The sequence below is a fragment of the Genypterus blacodes genome, unplaced genomic scaffold (assembly GCF_046128005.1).
Source record: "Genypterus blacodes isolate CSIRO-AG114 ecotype Tasmania unplaced genomic scaffold, CSIRO-AGI_Gbla_v1 ptg000063l_1, whole genome shotgun sequence".
NCBI classification, from domain to species: Eukaryota; Metazoa; Chordata; class Actinopteri; order Ophidiiformes; family Ophidiidae; genus Genypterus; species Genypterus blacodes.
In genome coordinates, this window is record NW_027466875.1 from 1,011,738 (window position 1) to 1,026,563 (window position 14,826).

Here is a 14,826-nt window from a genome sequence, read left to right on the forward strand (position 1 = left end):
ATATATCAAATTAAATCCACTGTAAATATGTTTACACCCAATTCTCACGTTTAGTAACTAACACATCCTTATTTCCGCTATTAAAATGAATAAAAAGTAAAGTAAGCAGCCAGTCGCCATTTTCGCTGCCGAGCGCGTGACTCTTCGTCACATGATCTGTAGTTGAGCTGCTGAGCAGAAGGAAACACAAGAAAACTGAGTAAAGAATCTGAGGCTTTGACTTTAAAAACATGGATTCCTGAAAGCCCGACAACGTCCAGATATGTAGAATTTATCGTCCGTCTCTATTTTAAAATGCTGCTTTTTATGTGATTAATTTTTTGTACTCTGCGACCAATGAAAGTCTTTGAGAAGTATCTTTGAGCAGCTTTTGTTTGGTGACTTGAAGGTAAGCTAGCTGCTAATGTGACCATGTTATTGCTGTGTAGTCTGAACAGATCTAATGCTGTGCTGAACTGCCTTTTAATATTTACATCACATTCGCTACTATTCACGCTGTAAACATTGCTCTGTCATCCCCAGATGAACGCTCTGGTTGCTCTGTGTCACTTCTGTGAGCTCCATGGCCCTCGGACATTGTTCTGCACTGAGGCACTGCATCCTCCGTCCCCTTCCCCGTCCCAGGCAGGGCTCCCAGTGCCCGGCGACGTAGATGGAGACCGGGAGGGTGAAGGGCTGACGATGAGAGCCAACAGCTCAGCCACACAGAGAGGAGAGATGTGTGAGGTGAGTGCAGGAGGTCGTAAAAACGTCAACTGACCATAGGAGTTTATTAAGTTATTTGCCACCATTTGAACTTCTTCAACCTTACAAGAAGTACAGAAAATATTTGGGGTTTTGTTTTTGGTATACAAATGCGTTCTCTTATCTGCCTGAGAGTATTTTTGTCTCTTTTTCTTGCTACACAGGGTTGCCGATCTCTGCCTGCGTCTCACCCCGGCTTTGTGAGCATCGATGATGAGACAGGCATTCGCTTCCTGAGCCACCAGCATCCCAGGCAGCAACAGCTGTTCAGTGTGGTGCGGCAGGCCTGCGTACGCAGCCTCAGCTGTGAGGTAAAAACTATATATAATGTTTGTGTAGGTGCCTGTGAGTTACACTGCACGACAGGTCCAGTTTCATTATCCAGGTCCAGTTTCATTATCCAGGTCCAGTTTCATTATCATTTTCTTTTTCCTCAGGTGTGTCCTGGCCGTGAAGGACCCATTTTCTTTGGAGATGAGCAGCATGGGTTTGTCTTCTCGCACACTTTCTTCATCAAAGACAGTCTGGCCAGGGGCTTCCAGCGTTGGTATAGTATTGTCATGGTAGCCATGGACCGGATCTACCTTATCAACTCCTGGCCTTTCCTGCTGCGCCACCTTCGACTTACTATACAGAGTCTGCAAAGCACTGCACTCAAGGTACAGTGAACACACTCTTTATAGGTCTCAGAATCCTGAGGCCCTATTCTGTTGGTAAGGCACTCATGTCAGATTGTACCTAATGGACCTCTCCTGGTGTTCTCGCTTAGGTGTTTGACAGTGAACAAGGAGTTTGCCCCCAGCGAGCAGTGAGGATCAACAGCGGGTTCTCGCCTGCTGTCTTCCCACACCAGAGGAGTGGCAATGCAGCCCGCTCACTAACTTCCCTTACCCAGCATCCCAACCTGTGGGCCAGCCTGCACTCCTCCTTCAGCTGGTGTGTTGATTTACTCTCACTTTCACTGTGGCAAGCATACCAGCATTTGTCTTTTCCTGTATGACTGAGTTGTGCTCTCACACCTGGACATGCTGATGTGTGTGTTTGGATTCTGTCTCAAGGCTGCTGAAGGCCTGTGGTAGTCGCCTAACAGAGAAGCTGCTGGAGGGAGCCCCCACTGAGGACACACTGGTGCTCATTGAGAGACAGACAGGTAGACACATTATATTTCAATTCACGATCCGGTTTGTTTTTTTGTGCTCGAGCACAAAAAAACTTGCATATTTTCTCCCGGCTGCAAGTGTGTGTAAGAATTACTCTGTGACGCAAACAAACCAGAAACAGGAAGATGATTAACTTGTTTAAAGGTTGAATATATCTTGTGTGCTTTTGTATGCCTGATGTCATGTGTTTGCACAGTGTGCTATAGTTGAAACAGGAGTCTGTCTGTCTCTGTATTGATTCACTGAGTCAGACTGTGAGGTCTTGTTTTTTGTTTCCCCATAAAGAACAAGAGGAGGAAATGAGCTGCTGGGAGGGAGCAGAGAGTGGAGGCTCAAGATCACAGTGGCACCAATCAGACAGTCAGCTGGGCACTGACTTCCTGTGTGAGGATGCAAAATTAGAGGCTTTACTCGGACCAAAGTTTACGTCACTGCGGCACTTGAGACAGGTAAAGGCTGGGACTTTTTGGGAAGTCATTTTTCTTCATCCTGCAGTACAACATTAAATATGTAGGTTACAAAGATACATTTAAGTTCATGATAATTCAGAGTTCCATTCCTGTCTGATCTGGTGTGCAGGTCCTGGGGCCCACTGAGTTTCGTCAGCTATCGTGGCACGTGCTCATGGGCAATCAGGTCATATGGAGAGGTGCAGATCCTGGGCTCATCCAATCAGCTTTCATAGTGCTCAAGGTACACTTGTGCTGGGAGAAGCAGTCTTTATTGTGATATGAGGCACTGTTGTGATTATACACTTAAGTACAATCATAAATGTGTACTTAGAGTAATAGTTTAAGTGTGTACATTTTCTCCTTTGTACGCATACAGGTGTTGATATTGTATATTAATTAAAGCAATAATATAATAAAAAAAATTGGCATTTCATGCTGTGATTTCAGTGTATTTAAGATTAACAAATGTTGATCTAATCGCTTTCACCAAACAGACTCTGAATTTCTCTCCTGTTTCCCCTCAGTCTCTGCTCCCAGTCGGCTGTGTGCGCTCAATACCTTACAGTGCCCAGTATGAGGAAGAGTATAAGTGTAACTTCCTGGGTCTGAGCCCCGATGTGCCTATTCCCACCCACGTCAGCTCCTCAGGTAACAGGAGAGGCTCCGTCAGATCACAGTACGAAAGCTCAAAGGCAACAACTGCTCTCACAAACTGAAGGCTTGTACATGCAGATACCACAGGTCATCCACCTCCTGGCTTTACCTCTCTGTCCCGTAGAGTTTTCCATTCTTGTGGACGTCAGCCTGGAGAGAAGCAGTCAGAGCTTGACTTTGGGTGAAGATGAAATCTCTTCACGTTATCAGTTCTCCATCAGCAGTGCCAGCACACAGCCCACAGACCGGGGTGAGCACACACACACTGGGGTTTATACATCCATCACTCTTTACAAGTATAATATGTTTAATGCAGCTTAATGCCTCTTGAGTTTACCTGTGTATAGAAAAGACTGATTTAATGTTTTTCTCCTAGGTCCCACTTTATTGAACAAGCTTGAGGTTGCTCTGTCTAATGAGAACCTGTCTGTGGACGTGGTGTCCCACTGCCTGTTGTGTCTGAAGGAAGAGTGGATGAAGTGAGTAAAACCTCAAGTTTAATCTTTAATTTCCTTTTATCTCCTCGGCTTTACTCGGATTTCCTCATTTGTAAGCCTCCTCATAGGTGACTCTCTTTTTTCCCCCCAGCAAAGTCAAGGTCCTGTTCAAGTTCTCTAAGGTGGACGGGCGAGGGAGAGAGGACACCCAAAAAGTCCTGATCCTGCTGGGAGCTATAGGGCCAAGCGAGGAAGACAACGTCCGGCTCCTCAAGTTCTGGATGACCGGGCTCAGCAAGACCTACAAGAGTCACCTGATGACGGCTGTCAGGGGAGGAGAGAGGAGCCCCAGCCAGTGAGAGAGAGACAGAGAGAAAGACAGACAGACGGAGAGAAAGAGACAGGGAGGAGGTAGGGTTACAAACAAAAAGGGAGCTGACATCAGGGGGAAAGACCCTGAAAAGAAAAAGTGAAAGTAAAACCTTCTGGGCATCAGTTTTGTTGTCAGTAATACAGTGAAGGAGAGAGTGTGAATGTGGCACAACTATCGTCTTCTTAACAGTTCATCTGTTGTGTTTCCAATCCTGATTGCAATCCAGCATATAATTCAATTTACTAAATGAATGAATGGGATTTTTTTATTCGTCGCAGGGAATTATAGAATATTTATTCAGACTAAAATATAACTTATTACACTGGGCACTTTCTTCACTCTTTTCTTGCTTTAAATAAAAAATGAGTGTGAAACATCAGTCTAACATCCTCTGGTATTCCATAACTGGCTCCATCTTGTGGTGAATTGAAGGAACAAAGGGAGTGAAAGTGGAATGAAGGGGGGGGGGGAGAGTTCTCCAGCTCCCACTCACATGTGGGTTTTTTTTTTAGGATTTTTTACAATGTATGGCTGTCAGCCAAGAAGTGTCTAGTGGTGTAAGACAGCACTCTAAGGTTCTTTGGTGTCTTGTTCTTGTACAAAGTAGTTGCATAACAAGGCTCCACTCCAGGGCTGTGACCACATCAGCAGGCTTTTGCTTCTTAATGAGCCAGTTGCAGACTGTGGACCTATAAAGTGAGACTTTCTTCATGGTTATTTAAGCCTGTCACTTTGCTGAGGTGTGCAGGCATAAGACAATAAAACTCACAGCGTCGTTTAAATTAGAGGCCCCATTTACTTGGAACAAAACCAACCTATGTAATGATTGTGTAAAAACATAATCCAATAACTTCAGTCATTTAGCTTCATGGAACAGGAAAGTTGTAAATTCCATTGGAGCTGGCTGTAGTTTCTCAGGAAAAAGGAACCTATTGCTCAACTGTTAGCTTGGACTTCTGTTCTATTCTTCGATGTCCCACTTCAATCTGGATCGCATTTTGTGAGGATCACAAGTACAAGCACAAAGAACAAAACAATAATCAGCTGCATCTCCACGATCGAGCCACATATTCACTTGGCCTCAAAGCAAGAATTTTCACAAACGCTTCATAAGTAAGGTATGAAGCAGGAAGAACTTAATGATTGAATATTTATAATCATTGGTTTGAGGTGAGGAGGTTTGGAGTTGGCGGTGGTTCCTTGTTGAACCAAAGCTGTTGCTCCCTAGTTTCCCTTTTCCCCTCAGGAGAGATGGAGCGTTGGGAAACTTGCCGGCTTCCTTTGGCCTCTGCTGTAAAAGAACACATTGAAGAGTGATTCCTGTGGGAGACTGAGAAACGACTGTGTGCTTCCTTTCTTCAATAATTTACTTCTCCCCGAACATCCAAATGAAAACCATGCAATGTGATGATGCATAGAATGACAGGACAGGATGGCAGCTGCTGTGCGCCCTGTGAGACACGATCAAACCATCCACTTCCGCTGCTTACAGTGACGGAATGACTTGCAAGTTTTTGTAGGTGTCGCGTTCCAATCCTGGTTGTCATCTTTAAGGATTGTGGGTTGCTTTTTTTGTTGTTTGGATGAGCTTCTGGGTGCTAAAATGGTGATGTGATGATTAAACAGGTTGGAAATTGCATATTGGCTGCAGAGGGATAGAGGGGATGAGGATCCACAGGCACAGAGGTGTAGAGAGGGGGGGGGGTTAAATGAAAAACATACGCTCCAACTGCATGACTAAGCCTGGTTTGGAGGGGGAGGATTGCGGGTGTCAGGGTATGAGGGGAGTAGGGGGAGGGGGCTGGGTCAGTCAATAGTGAGGTAAAACGTGTGGCAGTGGGAGGGGCTGAGACTTAAAGGGAGCAGACAAGCAATCCAGACTTGATAGCACTTTCACTTTGAGCCCAGGCTCTGTCTGAGTGAGGATACACACAGCGCCAGAGGGAGGGAAGAGCAGGCCAGTGTCGCGCTCGCTCTGTCCATTAACCAGCGTCAGGGGAAAGAGCAGTGATTCAAATAAGGCTGTTCAGGAAAATTCTAGGTCAGGGTTAGGGCAGAGAAAGGGAAAGGGAAAAGGAAATAGATTGTTAAATAAAAGGCATACACTCACCAGCTGTGATAGGGGGAAAACTGCATCCAGTCAGCTTTAAGTGGGAAAATCCAAATTGAGACAAGGACTGCGTGAGAGGATAGATAAGGCATTTTTTGGAAAGTACCAAAGGAAGACAAAGAAATGTCAACAACAAGACTGAAGCCTGAAGAGTGAGGGAGAAGACGCTGTAACGATCTCTGTGTCAAAGACCTCAAGGAACCACAGAGGAGGGAAACTTTGCCTTTCAAAGACTGATACTGCAAAACCTCTCAACAAGAGAAATGGAGAAGTGTCCATTCTTAGAAAGATAAAAGGATGTCACTGCAAGGTGAGGAACAACAACTTTAGTACATAAGAAGGCTTTTTGTACACTTTATTTTTAAGAAAACAACAGAAGGTGGGAGTGACTATAATGAAGACATGGCTGCTTGTCTGCTATTTAAACTGCGTTGTGGATTCATCTTGTGATTGAAAGCTTTATCTATAGAAGCTATATCACCACTGTGTTCCATACATGTTGCAGTTGTCTCTACAACTGGCTGTGTGTTTTTTTGTTTTCTTGTGAAATGGCTAATTGCTGCAGGAAATGATGTGATGTTTCTTAGGAGGTATGCAGTATGAACACAGTACAAACCGCAAAAAGTTTCCAGCTATTACACAAATGAGCTGTCTGTCTTACTCTGTGCCTCTTTCTCTCTCTTACCATGTCTCTAATAGTTTTGCTGTTGCTATCATTCTTGACGGTCCAATGCGGTGGATGTGACTTTGACTGGGAAGTTGTGAAAAACATTAAAGCAACTATCGATTCCAATCCTAATGGATTTGTAAGTTAACACTTGTACACTTACTTTTGTTAGTTAGTTGTTCCTAAAATGTCAGTGTATCTGTCTGTAAGAGAGAAGTTTCATCACTCAAGACCTTACTTCATACATGTCTTTGAATAATGAAATCCCTTGTACTCATTATCTTCAGTCATGTTTTCTATTAATGGATACTGATGATTAAAAGGTGGACATCTGGTTTTCAATTTGACCTCTCCATATCTAAATGACAAACAGAGCAAATGAATCAAGTGTCAGCTGTTCCTTCTTTCCTGGTGACTTGCAAAGAATGCCTCTGTCTCTACAGTCGCACATGATCAATAGATGTCTAAACATGTATGACTTAAACCTGAACGACCTGTTGTTGATTAGTTTCTCTTTATAAACTATATATGAACACAAAATGACTAATGTAGCTGTTTGTTCTGACTTTATCCTCATTTTATGTCTCTTATCCTTCTAGCGAACAGTATTTCCTAAAGATTACTATGTTGTGCACCACTACAGTAACAGCATGCTCTGTGACACAGACCCGGTGAGTCCATTAACAATCATTGCATCATATATAGTCTTATGCAGTTTCAGTTTCAAGCCTTTTTGTCTCCGTGACAGTCTACCCTTCATCTCTGGTGCAGTCTTCAGCTATTTTAGCGCGTGCCTGTGGTAAATACTCAGTATGACTCTGTCAACTGTGAAACCACAATTTATGTTGCCAGTTACTCTCATTTATGCCTCCTTTACTAAATGTATTTCCCTCTCAAGCTGCCTTTGGTCTCAGTTGTACTCAGACTGATGAGATTGTTCTGGTTTTGTCTCTTGTCTCTCGTGCTGAATGTGACCTTGTGCCGCTTCTTCCCTTCTTCCATCCAGTGCTGCGTGTTTCCTGCTGCTGTTGTCCTGCTGGACTCCTGGCATGTGTTGCTCGGTAACCTCTGGGATGAGCACCTGAATTACTCCTTAATCATGGATCTAAAACAAACACTGGAAAAGATTTTAAGGAAGAACAGACATACAGAGGTATTATTTCTGATTATATGACACAATGTGTTACCATCACAAGCAGAACTTGAATGTTATTGTGTATTGTGTAACTGTTTTGTGCTTTGACGAGACACATTTGTAGTGGCAGAAGATTATTGTTTCAACGACTATAGAGGTGTAGCGAGAATGATCTCCAGTTACTTCATATGTGCTTGTTTACACTGAGGATAACACTGATGTAATTATTTGTTAAATAATAGAATTCCTGTGGAAAATGAGTCTTGGGAAGGCTCTCTTCCTTTTTATTGCACTTTGTTTGCTCTAAGTCCTCTTGTTTCTATTTGTCTCACAGAGATTCCAGGAGGAGACAGATTTGGCCGGTTTCTCTGTGACCCTTTCCTCTCCAGAAGAACTCTTCAACCTAACCTCAGAGCTTTTCAACCGATGGCTCAAGGTCGGGTGCTCACCTTCCATTCACTCGTGCCCCCTTCCCACCTTGGCCCCCACTTTTGTTGAGAAAAAGGAGTACAGTCCCTCCAGAGCCAGACTCTTGACCACCAGGTCTATCAGCAGTGCAGAAGAAGGACTGAATGAGAAGATGGTGGATATTACACAGCCGCCGTCCAGCAGCGGCACACTACCCCTGTCATATTCTGCTTCTGTCTGGAGCCCCCTGCTATTTAGACTCTATTGGTGGCTGTTGCCATAGTTACTAAAAACGGAGGTCTTTTATTGATGCACACAAAATGCAAACAATTTTTCTGGCACTGAATGTTTGTTTCTTATATTGTTTTTAATGCAGTAAGCTTTGTTATTAATATGAAGTGACATGGTTGCATTTACTTGTCCAAAGTTTAATTAGCTCAGTCCACTGTTCAGCAGCGGTCTGTAACAACTGATATCACAGTTATAAACTCATAGCCATCTGCTCTAGAGCAAGCAACAAGCTCAAACTAGCTCTGCTCTAAATGCTTAAGACGTCAATGTGGAGCAAGCAAATGCACATAAGCCATCGTCTGTCCGATGTGGAATTCATCACTGTTTACAATGAATGTTATGTAAACGTACGATATTGTTGTCTATGAATGTTTACTTTTGTACATACTTGTAAATTAAAGCCATTTAGATATATGCTTTTGATAGTTACTTGTTTTAGCTGGTGTAAGGCTGATCCAGAGGATTACATCATTGTGCCTCTTTTTCTGAATTTGGCTTTTTTTGTACTGTTTGTTAGTAGGAATTCACGTTTTTTTACAGCGACTGTTTAAGAATATGACATCTTGTTTATATGATGTGGGATTACAGAGAGGAAGGTTTTTTGTAAAACACGGAAGAACCAGTTTGAGTTTTAGTGCAGCCATGTGAGCTCAAGCCTAAATCATTACAGCGAGTGCTTTGAAAGAATCATTCCAAATGAACAAGTCATTCATTACTGTGCTGTTACTCTGAGATAAGTGTCTGAAAGATGGAGCGCAGATGAGAGAGGAATGCATTCTGGAAAGGAAAGAGGCTCCAGAGATGTCCTCTCTCACGCTGTATTCTACTCTCTGGATCTACGTGGTGAATAGAGTGCACTATTTAGCGTCGGCACTTGCCCCTGCTTGTACACACCCACGCATGCTATGAGCACTATTGTCCTCGCAGGACCCTCCTTGCAGTTTCCTAATGCATTAAAGAACAGACTATTAGGAACAGACTTTTGGGTTAACCTCCAGTTTTCTTTGACCTTTTCCCCCACTGTGTTGTAATTTACAAACCACTGAGTTAGGAGGAGATCTGGAAGTAGTTGTCAAACATTCACAGAGAATTATTACATCCTGCTCACAGAATCCAAAAAGCTCTAATATGTACCATGCACAGCACTTATACATATGTGTTATTATTATCTCCTGCAAGCATTTGACCATTCTCCAGTTTATACTTTAAATTTGAAGCTTTGTTCCTCATCAGTAGCCACCTGGTCCACTGTTATGGCCAATCTATGCTGCATCATCTACCCACCTGATAGCTCGGACTCTTGTAAATCCAATTTGTATTATATTTGGCATACAGGTTGGGTCACATTGTTAGAGTCAGGACCCAACCCCTATCGACCTTTGCTATAGATTTGTTTTTCATTCAGACTCATGCAAGTGGAGCAATAGCCATGTTTGTATGACGTCTCTCACCATTTTGTTACAGGTGGCAGCCAAAGTTCAGTGGGTGTGGCTCATTCCACAAAAAGTGATTTTTCTCATGAGGGAATATGACTATTGACCACATTTTGTGCACATTTTGCATTCACTGCTTATGACAAATATAAATAAAAAGAAACATCATTCGACCTGATGGTGGCGCTGTACCAACAACAGTAATATTTTGTCATTAACGTCTGAAATTGCCACAATGAGTGAGTGGTGCGTGTGTCGTTACATTTCTAATTATCAGCCTTCCTCTCTGTCTTCAGCCCCCTGATGCAACTCTGATTTATGGAACACACGCTGCAGGATGATGGCCTCTCCGTTTATACTCTAGTTTAGACTTTGGAGTTGTGGCAATTTCCGAGACAAACACTTGCAAACGGAGCTGAGCTTTCCTGGCAACAAGGCCGGACGAGCCAAGCGCCAAAGGGGCCAGCTGAATTCCCGTAAATGGGGGTAGAGAGCAGAGCGAGGAGGCGGCGGCGGCGCGGAGCAGAGCAGCGCGGGAGGGGGGTTTAAACCACGTGGTCGTCCAGCATACCGGAAGTAAGCAAAGTCTGCCTCCGCTAACATGGCTGCGCCCGGAGAAGACACGTTTGCCGAGGAAATCAGGGACGAGATGGGCGAAGCCGATAGCGACGATGATGAGGACATGGAAGAAGAAGGAGAAGGAGATGGGGAGGCGGAGGGCAAAGTGTACGTGCCCGGGATCCAGCCGCTTCAGCCGGGAGAGCAGCTGGAGATGGACCGCTCCGCTTACCGCATGTACCACGAGTGTCAGACAGGCAAGAGATGCCCACAGTAAACACACACACACACACACACACACTCACACACACGCGCGCGCACATGGAGGCGTAGTGGGTTGTGAATGCGAATGTGTGTTTCGTTGTTTGTGTCCAGGAGCTCCGTGTTTGAGCTTTGACGTGCTGAAAGACGGAGATGGAGACGGCAGGGATCAGTTCCCGGTGTCCATGCTGCTCTGTGCGGGCACACAGGCGGACACGGCGCTCAGCAACAGGTCGGGAATCACACACCAGCGTCCTCATTTAGACACACACACAAACACACACACACACACACCCCCTCCATTGCAGCGCGTTGATCCTTTTTCTGACACTTAACAGTCTTCAAAATAGACTTAAGTCTCCAATCAGTAGCTTTTGATCATGTTCAGAAACGTCTATATTCGCTTTAACAGTCCTGCATGTCAAAATCAACACTTGTCTCTCACCGAGAAGGAATAAATACATAAATCTATACTTATTTTGATGGTAGGTTCCAATCAAATCACTGAAAAAAACCCAGAAAAACAGAGGAAACTTCTTAAACTGTAGATTACAAATATATAGTTAAATAGCTGCACAATATTCATCATCTAGGCCAGTTCTACAGTTAGTTTCTATTAAAGGTTTGACGCCTCTTCCTTATTTATAATCTTACATTGTATTTTAATTGTTTCATTCTTTACTTAAACCTGTTGAAATGCTTGTGTGTGGTGATGTGTGTGTTTAGTGTGAGTTACACAGATACAGGAATGAAGGCTGTTGTTATAAATGACGTGCTGTACAAACATCACAACATAAACCTCAGCACAGCTGACTTGAGTTTGGAGTGGGCACAGCCTGGCGTCTGTCCTGTTGTCCTCTGCACACTGGACATAGATGAGACATTGATCATCGGAATTTGTTACAGAATCCTAGTTAAATTTAGAAATTGCGCAAAACATTCGTTAGAACTCGTAGAACATAACCTATTACTTGCAGCTGGTTTGGATTACTTGAATCCAAGTTCAGTCCACTTTGTCCTCTATGAACTAGTCATTTAAAGTAGAGCTTAGGCATGTGTAGAAATAAAACCTTCAGGTCTTTCATCAATGGAACAGTTTAGCCTTTTGCTCCCGAGTTCCTTTCAAGATTAAGTTAACACGACTAATAACCTTTTGTTTTTTCTCTTAGACTTATTGTTATGCGCATGTATAACCTTCATGGAACCGAGAAGGAGAAAGAGGGTGAAGAAAGCAGCGACGAAGACAGTGATGAAGACGAGGAGGAGGAAGATAAGAAGCCACAAATGGAACTGGCCATGTTGCCTCACTATGGAGGCATTAACCGAGTCAGAGTAAGTTATCTACCCTCTCTGATCCACTGTCTCCTCTGTCAGAGACTTTATTTTCCATACCTTGAGGATGGTTTTTGCTTCTTTGTTTCCAGGTGACGCAGCGTGGAGAGCAGTCGCTGGCTGGCGTCTGGTCAGAGAAGGGGCAGGTGGAGGTGTTTGATCTGCGAGCTCAGTTGGAGGCTGTTCACAGTTCTGCTGCCATGACGGCTTTCATCAAACAGCAGAAGGAAGCCACGGCGCTCTTCAGCTTCTCAGGACACATGACCGAAGGCTTTGCAATTGACTGGTCGCCTACAGTGCCTGGTATATGAATGTTTACCTCACCTTATGTTGATGTGGAAGACAAACTACCCAGTATATTAACAAACTTAATACGCATGATTGATAATGTCAGTTCACCATAACTATAGATTCATTCCTGATACTTTCTTTCTGTTTGCATCCATTCTGGAGGCATTTTAGGACACAGAGCCACATATGCAGTGAGGTGTTAATGTAAATATGTTGCTGGCTGCAACCTCATAGTCACATACACCCACGTGTTATACTGTATGTGTGTATCTGTGAAGTATAAAGATGTATATAAATACCATGAGATGCAGCTTATGTGCTGAATTATTGTGTCTGTCCTTTACTAACAGGTCGTCTGGTCAGTGGTGACTGCAAAAAGAACATCCACGTGTGGGAGCCACAGGAGGGTGGGAGCTCATGGCAGATTGACCAAAGACCTTTCAGCTCTCACACCAAGTCTGTGGAGGATCTGCAGTGGTCACCTACAGAGGCTACAGTATGTTTGTATACAGTAATGAGGGCATGGTGGGTCACACTGGGGCAGGTGTTTATGGAGTGAGAGGTATGCAGGATTATTGGCCTCTACTGTCAGGTTAGAGAAAGGCTTGGGTTCAAACCCCACTATGGCCAACGAGGGGCTTTTTGCATATTTGCGTGGATTTCTTCACACAGCATGCAAGACATGCATGCGAGTTGTTAGACAGGCATGTGAGGAATCTTCTGGCCTCAGATCTGGAGTTGGTTTGCCTAATAGTTACAAGGGGTCGTATACAGAGGATGGACTTTCCTACAGGGATTTATAAAGGTTTAACTATACAGGTGTTTTATTGGAAGTGTGGGGTGAGGGAAGGAACGACTGGAATGAATTAAATGTTGTTTTTGGAACCAGCTCCTTGTGTGTGAATGTGGAGAGCACGAGTGTCAAACTGGTAGGTGCTTGTCGGGTACTGCTGTACTGCGTGTGTATAGAGTGTACAGTGTTTATCTTATCAGGCATTCTGTGGGCGTTAAGAGGCATAACGGGAATAACAGCCCTCGGAAGATGCTCCTAAGTACCTAATAAATTGAACATTCTTTCCGGTAATAATTTATAGTTTCTTGTAAAAGGTCATCAAGAGCAGCCAGATTTTGTTTTGTAAATATTTAAGCTATGGTCATTAAACCCATGATCTTCCACAGGTGTTTGCTTCTTGCTCAGTGGATCAGTCCATCCGTATCTGGGACATCCGATCACCACCCAACTCCATGCTGTCAGCTGAAGGGGCGCACACGTCCGACATCAACGTCATCAGCTGGAACAGGAGTGAACCATTCCTCTTATCAGGGGGGGATGACGGAGTCCTTAAAGTGTGGGACCTTCGACAGTTTAAGGTAAGAACCTAACGGCAATATAGCTGAAATCAGTAACTTTATTAGGGACTGTTAAATAATTGGAGAAAAATTTACCTCCTATGCTCTGAGACGAAAATTCTACTTTACACTGTTTGGTATGCGCATTTTTTCTGTTTACAGAAATGTCTATGTTAGAGCCATTATAAATCCAGGACCAGTTCAGCTGGAGTTATATGTTGTCTTCATTATGTGTCATGTTTGATCGCGTTGTTATCTTGCACTCCAAAGAATCCTGTGCTCAGTATGTTATTATATTACACAATCAGGGTGAAGGGCAGCTTCAGGATTTGCACACTTATGTATGATTATGCTCCTGCTGGCTGTAATATTTGTTCAGTCTTGTGCCTCTTACACAATTCTGGGCGGTAAACTACTGAATTGTTTTCAATTCTTTTGAAAAAAATTTTTTAAATCAACTACTGACTCCCCAGCCCAAAGCAGAGTGTTGTATGTGATGAACCTATCTGAGCTCAGTGCTGATGCTTTATCTGTACCTGCAGACTGGGCGACCTGTGGCCAACTTCAAGCAGCACACTGCTCCCATCACATCAGTGGAGTGGAGCCCAGTGGACTCCAGCGTGTTCGCCGCCTCTGGAGCGGATGATGTTGTCAGCCAATGGGACCTCTCAGTAGAATCATGTGACGTGGGTGCCAGGGTAGAGGGCCTGAAGGACCTGCCCCCTCAACTGCTCTTCCTACACCAGGGCCAGTCGGAGATCAAGGAGATTCACTGGCACCCACAAGTGCCTGGTGTGATGATCTCCACGGCTCAGTCAGGATTCAACGTGTTCAGAACTGTTTCCGTATAGTGTGTCTGTGTGTGTCTGTCTTCTCAGATAGAAGCTGGTAGGGCTTTTTTTCAACTTGCATGAATACACATTTAATGTGTAATATGTATGTATAATAGGAGGTCAATCCAAATAAGTTTCATTATTATGGAGCTTGTATAATTGTACATAAGACTGCAACTCAACATTGTAGGTAATAACTTTTCCTCTGACATTTATTGGAAAATGCCATATGCTGTTAGACTTTCCTACTGCTCTTTAACCCTGTATGGTTTACAGATGTGTGAACTATTTTAGGCATTCCTATTTGTATGGCTAAAATAAAAAGTTTCACGGTACA

At 43.8% G+C, this 14,826-nt stretch overlaps 3 protein-coding genes across 3 annotated transcripts; all 3 read left to right on the top strand.

Moving 5' to 3' along the window:
• Positions 1–128: 128 nt before the first annotated feature.
• Positions 129–4,205, top strand: flcn (folliculin). The gene is made up of 12 exons (XM_076154782.1): positions 129–388; positions 523–726; positions 909–1,055; positions 1,182–1,403; positions 1,514–1,680; positions 1,803–1,894; positions 2,190–2,353; positions 2,484–2,597; positions 2,881–3,004; positions 3,135–3,260; positions 3,387–3,489; positions 3,599–4,205. The coding sequence occupies exons 2-12, from the start codon at positions 523–525 to the stop codon at positions 3,804–3,806; spliced, it is 1,671 nt and encodes a 556-aa protein (XP_076010897.1). The 5' UTR covers positions 129–388; the 3' UTR covers positions 3,807–4,205.
• A 1,466-nt stretch (positions 4,206–5,671) lies between these two features.
• LOC143003851 (uncharacterized) lies at positions 5,672–9,923 on the top strand. The gene is made up of 5 exons (XM_076154603.1): positions 5,672–6,240; positions 6,630–6,736; positions 7,197–7,268; positions 7,604–7,750; positions 8,067–9,923. The coding sequence occupies exons 1-5, from the start codon at positions 6,228–6,230 to the stop codon at positions 8,421–8,423; spliced, it is 696 nt and encodes a 231-aa protein (XP_076010718.1). The 5' UTR covers positions 5,672–6,227; the 3' UTR covers positions 8,424–9,923.
• Positions 9,924–10,424: 501 nt separating this feature from the next.
• Positions 10,425–14,693, top strand: grwd1 (glutamate-rich WD repeat containing 1). Its single transcript, XM_076154601.1, has 7 exons — positions 10,425–10,679; positions 10,798–10,915; positions 11,853–12,015; positions 12,108–12,318; positions 12,657–12,802; positions 13,486–13,677; positions 14,199–14,693. The coding sequence occupies exons 1-7, from the start codon at positions 10,466–10,468 to the stop codon at positions 14,505–14,507; spliced, it is 1,353 nt and encodes a 450-aa protein (XP_076010716.1). The 5' UTR covers positions 10,425–10,465; the 3' UTR covers positions 14,508–14,693.
• Positions 14,694–14,826: the final 133 nt, after the last annotated feature.

Bases quoted from the DNA above. Each gene is read 5' to 3' on its own strand.
- flcn (XM_076154782.1), top strand. From the start codon at position 523: ATGAACGCTCTGGTTGCTCTGTGTCACTTCTGTGAGCTCCATGGCCCT. The intron at 1,895-2,189 runs GTAGACACATTA...TTCCCCATAAAG, and splicing joins GCTCATTGAGAGACAGACAG to AACAAGAGGAGGAAATGAGC. The intron at 3,261-3,386 runs GTGAGCACACAC...TTTTTCTCCTAG, and splicing joins CACACAGCCCACAGACCGGG to GTCCCACTTTATTGAACAAG.
- LOC143003851 (XM_076154603.1), top strand. The intron at 6,737-7,196 runs GTAAGTTAACAC...TTATCCTTCTAG, and splicing joins ATTCCAATCCTAATGGATTT to CGAACAGTATTTCCTAAAGA. The intron at 7,269-7,603 runs GTGAGTCCATTA...TCTTCCATCCAG, and splicing joins TGCTCTGTGACACAGACCCG to TGCTGCGTGTTTCCTGCTGC.
- grwd1 (XM_076154601.1), top strand. From the start codon at position 10,466: ATGGCTGCGCCCGGAGAAGACACGTTTGCCGAGGAAATCAGGGACGAG. The intron at 10,916-11,852 runs GTCGGGAATCAC...TTTTTCTCTTAG, and splicing joins GACACGGCGCTCAGCAACAG to ACTTATTGTTATGCGCATGT. The intron at 12,319-12,656 runs GTATATGAATGT...CTTTACTAACAG, and splicing joins CTGGTCGCCTACAGTGCCTG to GTCGTCTGGTCAGTGGTGAC.